Below are 11,048 nucleotides of genomic sequence, written 5' to 3' on the forward strand. Positions count from 1 at the left end.
AGCCTTTATTCACCTTGACTTTGTTTCCTGTGACCTTGATAAACTTATTGGTTCTAGAAATTTCTAAATTGATCATTTGGGAGGATTGTAGATACAGGGCTTGGGCAACTTCTCTATAAAGAGCAAGAAAATAAATATTTCAGACTTGTGGGCCCTTGGATCTTCATCAGAACACCTCAGCTCTGCCTTGGTAGCGTGAACATGGCCCTGCACAATGCAGACATGAAACAAGCGTGGCCTTGTGTCAGTGAAACTTTATTTGTGGTCACTGAAATTTGAAGTCATGTAATTTTTACACATGATGAGATATTGTTCAAGAATTTTTATTATTGTAAACTCGTTCTTAGTTTACAGACTGTACAAAGCAGGCAGTAGGTGTGAGCTGTAGTTAACTGATCCATGTTGGAGACCGTCATGTCATCAATGAAAAAAGACAACTTTTCTTTCTAATCTTTGTCTTTTGTTTCTTTTGAGATGTTTTTAAACAGCCAGGCCAGTGCACCAGAGGCTCACTGATTTTGACAGAAATAATCAGATTTTGACAGAAATAATGATTTTCTGTCTACTTTGACCCAGAAGTATTAAGTCTCCTGAGGATGCTTTCCTTTCTCTTTCCCTTAATTTTTTTTTCTTTAGGACAAAACTTAAGTCTTTAGATTTCTAAAACTCATAAACATAACATATAATGTTCCATTATACTGATTGCTAGCTTACTCAGTCACTCAGTCGTGTCCAACTCTCTGCAACCCCACAAACTGTAATCTGCCAGGCTGAAGAGATACAGTACTTATGTGTTTACAAACCCAGATTTCTTATTTATAAAACTGTAAGATCTTTGCCCTAGTCAGCTTGGTCTGCTTGGTTATTTAAACATGCCTTGTCTATGTTTTTTAACTCCGTATTTTCCTCTCACCAGGCATGAGTGTCCTTTCTCTCTCATCCTTAATGCCTCTCTTCAGGTTGCATCTTACATGAGTCCTAAACAGGTTCAGAATAGCATCACACTGATTATTCCAGGGGACAGGATTGAATTACTGATAGAGAAATCATAATTTTATGATTTTCATTAATGAGTCTCACCTGATGATTCTGGAAGCAAAGAGTCCGTGAGCTGGCTTTGTTGGGAAAGAGGAGTTGGGAGAGGTGCTGGCTTCATATGTGCCCAGGGCCTCAGGTTATAAGTCATATTCAACCGTTTAAGTCAGCTGGTGGCTGTTAGGAAGTCTTTCTCACTAGCTCTAGAAGAAACTTGATCTAAAATGTCAGAACGAAATGGGCTCCATTATCAAATAGAGATGACTGGTAAGCCAGGGAGGAACTAAGCCAGTCTCTGGGCTCAGCAAACCACCCAAGCCCAGGATTTGAAGCTACAGGTGACCCAGCCGCCCCAACAGTGAAAGGTTAGGAGCCTAGACTGGCAAGTCTGGTGCTGCCACTTACTGACTATATGAAGTTGGGCAAGTTATGTAAACTCCCCAGTGATAACCCAGCAAAGGGCACAATAAATGTACCTACCCCATTATGTTGTTAAAATGATTAAATGAGCTAAAATATAAAAAGCACATTATCTGTCACATGGTATTAATATATGTTAGTATATAAGCTGGAGAAGGCAATGGCACCCCACTCCAGTACTCTTGCCTGGAAAATCCCATGGACGGAGGAGCCTGGTGGGCTGCAGTCCATGGGGTCGCTAAGAGTCGGACACGACTGAGCGACTTCACTTTCACTTTTCACTTTCATGCACTGGAGAAGGAAGTAGCAACCCACTCCAGTGTTCTTGCCTGGAGAATCCCAGGGATGGGGGAGCCTGGTGGGCTGCCGTCTATGGGGTCGCACAGAGTCTGACACGACTGAAGTGACTTAGCAGCAGTATATAAGCTTTAATTTTGGAAAGAAAAAGACTTTGAAAATTTCAAATAAGAGAGTTGTCAAACTGTTTTTGTTTTTCAGTGTTTGTTTTTAGACCTTTATGTTTTTCCTGCCCGTTGGAGAGGAAGACATTTTCCTCTACCCTTCTAGATTCTTCTGGTTGGTCTACAAAATTGGCATGGGACAGATTACAGGAAAAAATGAAACAGACTCTTAACTCATCAAAATGGTCAAAGTTCTCATCTTAAATACCACCTTTAGCCCAAAGACAAAGAGGATGTGGGGGTAGTGGTTTCAGACTTCAAAGGAGAGGAAGGCAATTCACATGGAGCAGATGTTTCGTAAATAAATATTTGCTGGGCCAGGCAGCGACAATGGGACCCAAGAGTGGACTCTGCTCTCAAAGCTCTGTCCCCCGCCGCCCCACCCCCCAAACTGTCCCTGGCCGTCTCTGGCCTGTATTCTTTGCAGATGCCACTGGTGATAGCTCTATTCTGGGGACAGGCCCTTTGTCTAATTCTTCTAGGCAGTTAGTGAGTGAGTCAAAGTTTCTTCTCCGTCTTTTGGGCCTTGATTGTTCTCCGCTGTAAGTGATCCACATGCCAAAGAAACATTTTGAGATTGGCAAGTTTTGTACCTCCACATTCCTTTAAAAACTGATTATGCAAAACCAGAATATCTGCTTTTTTTTTTTTTTTTTAAGAAGCGGCTGGGTAGGATGAAAATCCCTGAAAAGGTTCGGTTGGTCTGGAGGGTTGTTGGTCACCCAGTGGAGGGTGACTTGTCAGAGCAGCTGTGCCCTGGTCCTTCCTCTCTCGCAGAGACTTGCTAGAATGAAGGTGGATGCAGTGATTCCCATGTCATTTAATATTTTAAGTTGAGTCTGTTTTCCTGTTAGAAATAACAATATTGGGATGAAGAAAATAGGCTGCTTTGATCTATGATTTCTGTTTAGCCTGAGGTAATTATGCTGAAAGGAGATAGGGATAATTGCTTTAAAGCACCATCTGGTGGACGCCAGGTGTTAATGCAGTTTTTTTCTTTGCTGCCTTTTCCCACCTTTCTCCAGAGCTGACAAAAGAGACAAAGTCCTTACTGTCACAGAGCTTTTAGTTTGGGAAGGCCAGTACACACTCACTCACTCATGGGCACATATATATGTTAGGATGTGTGCTGAAGAAAACTAAAGCAAAATAAGAGCATGATGGGGGCGGGGGTAGGATGGTGTAAGTTGACACTTGAGCAACAGCCAGTACTGTTACTTCCCTGGTGGCTTAGAGGTATGAAGAATTCACATGCAGTGCAGGAGATAAGGGTTTGATCCCTGCTTTGGCAAGATTCCCTGGAGAAGGAAATGGCAACCCACTCCAATAGTCTTGTCTGGAAAATCCCATGGACAGAAGAACCTTGTGGGCTACAGTCCTTGGGGTCAGAAGAGTCAGACACAAGTTAGAAACTAAACCACCACAAGCATTACTATCTAGGGGAAAGACTCTCTCTTAGCAAAAGAAAAGTGAAGCAAAAAGCCCTGAGGCAGAATTCTTGTCCTCCTGAAGGATGACGCTAGCTAGAAGGTGTCAAGGGGTCACACAGGACGTGCAGGCCGAGCTCAGAATCTGAGCTTCTGCTTGAATGAGATATGGGGAGCCTTTGGAGGGCATGGAGGAATGACGTGAACTTGGGCTGTATGAGGATCACTCTCGAGCTGTTCGAGTAGGATGTGAGGTGTAGAGACGCAAGAGACCACTTAGCAGGCTCCAGCACTGGGCTAGATGAGAGATCCTTTGGTTACCAGTTTAGCACAGATTTTGAAGATGGGGCTTCCAGTGTTTAATGGAGGGTTGTTACATGGGATGCAAGAAGGGAAAGAGCCATGGATGGCTCCAAGGCTTTGGTTGCAACAGGAGGTAAATGCTGATAGCAGTTAAAACTATGTACTGACTGATGTGAGCTGGGGCAGGAAGCATTGCCAGGTCCAAGCAGGTAGCTGTTTAGAAAGTTACACTTACTCAGTGGACTAGATCTAAGCTAGTGGGGGTGCCTTTAAAAAAGTAACCATATTAATGGTACGATAATGCCCATTATTTACTAGTAATCAGTAAGTGAAATAGAACCTTCCTAACAGGACTGTGGTTAGAATAAGCTTATAAACAGAATAAGCTTATAAATTATGGTATTAACTTGTCATTAGTTGCATATCTGATTTATGGTGTGAGCACATAGGACATGAAAGTTAATGATGACTGCCAGGATCATGTGTCTCATGGAGCAGGGGTTTTTACTCAGTGCTCCCCCTTTGGAGCTTGTTTAAAAATATCAGTGCCCAGGCTGTAAATCAGACCTCCCAAATCAGACTCTCCAAGGCATGCCACTCCCATGTATGTATCCCGGCTCTTGGGAGACTCCAGGGCACCCCGGATCTGAAGCAGCACCAACACACTCTGAGTTAGCCCTGTGGGTGCTGATGTGGGTTCAGACCTTCATGTTTTTATGTGTATTTTATTCAGCAACCTCTGTTAAATGGCTAATATGTTCCCAGGCACTATAAAGGATACAAGGTGAACTAAAGTTAACCCAGGTGAGGTACGCCATTAGCATAGAGTGAAATCATGGCAGTGTAAGGTGATGAGTCCTTTTGCAGCCAGAATGTAAGTTCTGAAAAAGGAGCAGAGTAACTGGAAAGCTACAGAGGCTTCTGCTGCAGAGTGGACATGGAAACTGTTCTTGGACCAGGGGAACAGTTCACAAAGAGAGAAGGGAAGGGGATCCCTTCGAGACACTGCCATCTATCCCTGAGGCCAGGGCATGAGGCTACAAGACTAAACTTGTCAGTGTACGAACTTAAACCATACAATTTAAATGTTGGGGCCACAAGGAGTGGGAAGTGATAAAGGGCTCTCCATCTAGGTGACCAGGACTGAGGGAAGACAACAGTTTGGGGGGTAGGCTTGAATATATCCTGATAAACAATTGCTATTAGTATCGACTTTGCCAAAAGGTCAGCAGGTTAAAAAAGGGGACAGCACAGATTGTAAACTTTCCCTTGTCCTGCTTTTTTTCCTCTGTAGGTTGGCACAGGTCTTGGGCCTACACTGGAGTTTTATGCACTTGTATCTCAGGAACTGCAGAGAGCTGACTTGGGTCTCTGGAGAGGGGAAGAAGTAACTCTTAGCAATCCAAAAGGTAAATAACTCATTTGTGAGTGTGTCGGTTTGTCATTATCAGGGAAAGGGCCCATAACAATTCATGATATATGTTTAGCTTACAGTGGCGGGCCAGGACCTCTGACATTTCTTTTCACCTTTGTTTTCTCATTTATCCAACAAGAGAGGCCCTTCCATCTCCAGAGGACTTCATTCTGTGATCTACTGACTGATCCTGAGAATACTGAATTTCTTAAATGTTCTTAATTACCGGGTTTTGCCTTATTTTGTGAAATGACACCTAAAGTTTGATGATTTACTCGTTTTATAGGAAGCCAAGAAGGGACCAAGTATATTCAAAACCTCCAAGGCCTGTTTGCACTTCCCTTTGGTAGGACAGCTAAGCCAGCTCATATCGCAAAGGTTAAAATGAAGTTTCGCTTCTTAGGAAAACTAATGGCCAAGGCTATCATGGATTTCAGATTGGTAAGTTTAGAGTTGTTTTTCTTCAGTTCTGTTATACTTCTGTTCTATACCAGTCCCTTAATCCCCTACACTTAATGCTGTATTTTAAGAGAGCGCTTTCACAAATGTTAATGTGCACATGAATTGCTTGGAGAATTTCTTTGAAAATCCAGTTTTGGTTCAGCAGCTCATGGGTCAGGCCTAGGTTTCCACATTTCCTTACCAGCATCCAGGTGATACCCAGATGCCAGTCTGTGGACCACTTCTGTGGTAGCAGAGGTTCAGAGAATCAAGGGTGGCTTGATCTCTGGGGGATCCTGGTTGAAAAAAATGAGCTGTTAATTATTTTTGAAGTTTCATTTTAATTACAACTAATTGTTTCTTTTAAAATTCTTGTTTCTGAATGTGCGGTAATACAGGCTAAAGTAGAATTATGTTCACTTGGTCCAAAATAGAGTAAGCTGCCTCTGAACATCTCTTGGTGTTGAGGTCCTTATGGAGAATATACGTCCATCGTTGAACGCTTCCTTTTTAGGGTCAGTGTTTAAATAGAAATCTTTAGTATTCAGTTTTTTTTTCACTGTCAGGGCCCCAGATTGAGTTTAAATGGGGACAGTTTTATGTAATAAGAGAAACAGTTTTTAAATTTGTCGTCTTCACCCCCGCCCCCCGGGGATTACTTCACCTTTTAAAATGACTTCTTGGAGTGTCATTTAAAGAATGGAGGCGCTGCTGCTGCTGCTAAGTTGCTTCAGTCGTGTCCGACTCTGTGCGACCCCATAGACGGCAGCCCACCAGGCTCCCCCATCCCTGGGATTCTCCAGGCAAGAATACTGGAGTGGGTTGCCATTTCCTTCTCCGATGCATGAAAGTGAAAAGTCAAAGTGAAGTTGCTCAGTCGTGTCCAACTCTTAGAGACCTCATGGAGTGCAGCCTACCAGGCTCCTCCATCCATGGGATTTTCCAGGCAAGAGTACTGGAGTGGGGTGCCATCGCCTTCTCCCATGGAGGCACTGTTAGAAGCTTAATGTGACTACAGCATTTGCATCTTCTCTTTTAGGTGGACCTTCCCCTGGGCTTACCTTTTTATAAATGGATGCTCCGGCAAGAAACTTCGCTGACGTCACACGATTTGTTTGACATTGACCCAGTTGTAGCCAGGTCAGTGTATCACCTCGAAGACATCGTCAGACAGAAGAAAAGACTTGAACAAGATAAATCCCAGGTAGGCTTAGAAGATGGGGTCTGTGTTAAGTGATTTCTGTTTGACCTGGTTATTATTTTATATTGGAAGAGTTTAATTGTTATTATAACAGCTGAAACATGATTTTACAGTGGGTAAGATGGCCTGTAATAACACCAGATGATGAGTAAGCAACTTGACCAGCAAATAAAATACACCCTAACTAAAACCATAGGGCTTGTTTATTACATTTTAGGTGGACATTATGTATTCGGGCCCAGGGCTTCCCTGGTGGCTCAGAGGGTAAAGCGTCTGCCTACAATGCGGGAGACCCAGGTTTGATTCCTGGGTCGGGAAGATCCCCTGGAGAAGGAAATAGCAACCCACTCCAGTACTCTTGCCTGGAAAATCCCATGGACTGAGAAGCCTGGTAGGCTACAGTCCATGGGGTCTCAAAGAGTCGTACATGACTGAGCGACTTCACTGTGTATCCAGGCAGATACTCTGTCATATTGAATTCTTTCAGTAAGCATTTAAATCAATAAAGCTATTCTCAGGACAGCAGATTGATTTTCTGAAAAGATGGCTTAATTTAGGAACAACGCATTTGTTTCTAGAGAAATCTCAGGAAGGTATTTTTAAAGGTCATGGTGGTGTTACTATTTCTGTTGAGATTTCTCTGTTAGATCTCATGAATAATCTTGATCTTTATATCATTAATGTATATTCTTCATATATTAACAAAATTAAATAATTTGATTCAGTCTGAGAGTAGGGTTCTGTATCTGACATCGGAAGAAGACAAAATTTTATTTTTTGAGAAGCAGCATAGAGTCAGATGTCTTTATATTGGGGCAAGTAACATGGACCAGTGATAAATCAACTCATATATTTTGTAAACTGCATAAAATAAAAATAAAGAATTAAGATTCTATAGCTAGGTAAAAACATTATGTTTCAGGAGCTTATTGGAGATGGGGCTTTTAGAGTACCTTTTTGTCAAGAAAGAAGATGATTTGTAAGAATTTTCTCTCCCATATTTATTGATAATTATTAATGGTAATTTTTGGATAAACATTTATTAAGAGAAATTCATTTTTAAAGAAGCCAGATCCATCTTTTCTATATAAAATCTGTTGTTTTAGGATTTTTAGCACCAGTTAGGCTTATGCTTACCAACTTTGTAAAATTTAAACTACTATAATCTTATTCAAGATCATCTCTTAGGTAAATAATGCAGTACCACCACAAACCACCCCTCCTCAAACCTCTCCGCCCACCAGTAAAGTACAATTCATGACCCTCTTCCAAGAGCCTTTCATGTATTAATTCATTTAATCCCCTGTGAAATACACATGTTTTTGTTATCCCTACTTTACACATTTACACACTTACACATGATAAACCCAAGGCAGATGGTTTGAGTTGCCTACCCAAGGTCACTTAGCTGAAATACCTGAGAGCTGGACTTCAAACCCAGGCTCTCTGCTCTGGAGGCCATGGTCTTAGAGCTTTTACAAGCTCTCTTATGTATCCTTGTCTCCTGTGTAGTCTGCTGCATTCTCTTCCTCAGATCTTTTGAGATTTGTTCTTCTAATGTTTATTATTCTGATGTTACCAATTTAAAAGTGTAAGACGCATAGCAAAAGAACCACATTCCAGAAAACTTCAACCAGAACTTGAAGACTGGTGGTATTCTTAAATGTATTACCTCCTTATTTATAAAGCATACAGATGGAACAAGGTGTCCAAGCTGAGCGTCCACTTGGTAATTTAAATTCTAGAAAAATACGTGGAAAATGGGCTAAAGCGTAACTCTTAATTTAATATGTAATATGTAAAATGGCTAATCCCTTTTAAACATCTCAAGGACATTCTGTATATTCCAGATTCCTATCAATAATAGCGTTGTTGAGAGCTTTCCAGTGGGAGAACATTAAAATGAAGAGTTTTTATTAAGTCCTTTTGCTGACAAGCATTTCAAATGAAAAATGGAAAACCTTCCTTGTGTGTCATGAAATGATGTACCCAAACTGAGAGAGACTTAAGCATGTGTTTTTGCAGAGAAGCAAACATTCTCAACAAAGTATTTTACCTTAATGTTAAATAACTCTGCCCCGCCCCAGCTCTGTGTTTTGAATTATCTGGAATCCTAAGCGGCTTTCCGTTTCCTCTTTTAAAAAGTGACTGTTAACCAGAACTTGCTAGTCTTTTTTATTGTTGTTAAATGATTACTTTTCTGTATCTTGACTGTCTAACTGCTATGAATTTCATACCCAGGGGCATCTTTAATTCAGAAAGTCATTTACCTTCTTTGTCTTGTACTTCTTTTTCTTTCTCCTGACATCTTATTTTCAAAGAGAATTTGCAGTTGTGTGTGTGTGTTGGTCTTTGATTCAGAAATAATATTTTATTTAAGGCCTTCAAAATCTTAAGCATTTTTAAAAAGTGAGTAATACAAACTGCTGTTAACATGCATCTCTCTTTAGAGTGGGACTTGACTTTTCTTAGGAATTCATTGAAACCGTTTTCATCGCAGTGTTGCTGTATGAATACAGAGTTGTTAATGCTGGGCCTGCAGTAATCGAATGAAGGATCTCTGAATGTTCTTTAGATTTGAGCTTGCAGGGAAAACAAGTTAACTACTTTGACTAGAAAGTACATTATTTGTATTTGCAATTTCCTAGCTGTGTTGTATTACTTATTATTTGCTACGTACATATATTGGAATTAGCACTCCAGTATTCTTGCCTGGAGAATTCCATAGACAGAGGAGCCTGGCAGGCAACAAACAGTACATGGGGTCCCAGAAAATCGAATACGACTGAGTGACTTTTTTTTTTCCCCCTTGAATTCATTAAGATTAGCTGAAAATTTGTGAAAAGTTTGTCTGGCTTTAGAGCCTGCACTCTTAAATCAACCATTATGCAGACAATTCAGTTCAGTTCAGTCGCTCAGTCGTGTCCAACTCCTTGCGATCCCATGGACTGCAGCACGCCAGGCCTCCCTGTCCATTGCCAGCTCCCGGAGTTGACTCAAACTCATGTCATTGAGCCAGTGGTGCTATCTGTTATGATCTGTGAAATCTGAGTATGGTCAAACTGAGTAGCAAACATCTCATTTTGAAGGAACACTCGGTCTTGTTTTCTTATATAAAAATAGTTGGATTTTGAAGTGTTTATGTTTATTTCCTATGTGATCTCAGTGACTTTGTGTAAATTATAACAAAGAACAGCCTAAGAGCTAAAGAAACTTATGAAGTTTATTAGCCTTTTATTTTATAAACACAAACATAAATGAGTGAATTATTATTTGTGACAAACACCCTCCCCCACTTTTTTTAGACCAAAGAGAGTCTCCAATATGCATTAGAAACCCTGACTATGAACGGCTGCTCCGTGGAGGATCTGGGATTGGATTTCACTCTGCCAGGGTTTCCTAACATTGAACTAAAGAAAGGAGGAAAGGATATACCGGTCACCATCCACAATTTGGAGGAGTATCTAAGAGTGCGTACTGGCCACATCCCCTGGAGAGAAGGCCAGCGGTGGTCACGTGGGGTGGGGCCGACTGCTATGAGGGGGAGGGTGGGTGATCCAGGGAGCACAGGTGCGTGTCTGGGAGCTGCTGCAAGGACTGGTTTGAGACCTTCAATGCCTGGGGTGACTACATGAAGTCCCTTTTTTCAGGCCTTAACTTTGGTTTGCACTTGAGACATTGTCAGGTATTTCACAGTGCCTCATGTATAGCTGTGAACTCTCTGCCTTCAAGCTTGAATGCCATATAATAACATCATATTTTCTTAGTTTAAGAAAAACATGAGTGAAAAGGAACATCCCTTGTGTTGTCTCTCCTCAAGCCACTTAACTTGACCTCATTGCCTTTGATGTTCTCCATACCTGTGTAGAGACGTTTATGTTTGTTTGCCCTCTCACCATCCTTGACCCTATTTATTAAGGAAAAACAATTTTGTACTGATCCAAATTATATTTTGGATTGCAGTCTATATGTCTTTATCATCACTACTTTTGGAAAAGTTTCTTTTGTTTTATTCCTGACATTGAATGGAAAGAGCATTGGATTCTAGAAAGCCACCTACAGATCTGAGACCAGACTTTTCCAAAATTAATTGTGACTCTTGAAATGTTATCTTTAATTCTCAATAACATTTCATCCTCCTGGGAAGTTTCATCTGTTTTTCATCTGATAAGGTAATTTGTAACTCACAGGGATATTATATAAATAAAAATTTAAAACACACTAAATATAAATGCATGTGGCATTTTTTACATTTTCTTACTGGCCAGACCCTGAATCAGAAGTTGACCTCACCTATCTGTTACACAGTTTTCTGGAACATATTCTAAAGACCTTGGAATTTTTTT

The 11,048-nt window shown here is 41.0% G+C and overlaps 1 protein-coding gene across 8 annotated transcripts in view; it reads left to right on the plus strand.

The window, feature by feature from the left end:
- The window catches only part of TRIP12 (thyroid hormone receptor interactor 12), a 154,623-nt gene that overhangs the window by 136,298 nt on the left and 7,277 nt on the right, over positions 1–11,048 (plus strand). For all 8 annotated transcript variants that reach the window (XM_010837012.1, XM_010837015.1, XM_010837013.1 and 5 more), the window contains 4 exons: positions 4,941–5,055; positions 5,347–5,501; positions 6,541–6,705; positions 10,008–10,172. In XM_010837012.1, the coding sequence (XP_010835314.1) occupies positions 4,941–5,055; positions 5,347–5,501; positions 6,541–6,705; positions 10,008–10,172 (600 nt within the window). The remainder of the gene's footprint in view (positions 1–4,940; positions 5,056–5,346; positions 5,502–6,540; positions 6,706–10,007; positions 10,173–11,048) is intronic.

This window comes from Bison bison, unplaced genomic scaffold (genome assembly GCF_000754665.1).
Source record: "Bison bison bison isolate TAMUID 2011002044 unplaced genomic scaffold, Bison_UMD1.0 scf7180017864068, whole genome shotgun sequence".
In the NCBI taxonomy this organism is placed as follows: Eukaryota; Metazoa; Chordata; class Mammalia; order Artiodactyla; family Bovidae; genus Bison; species Bison bison.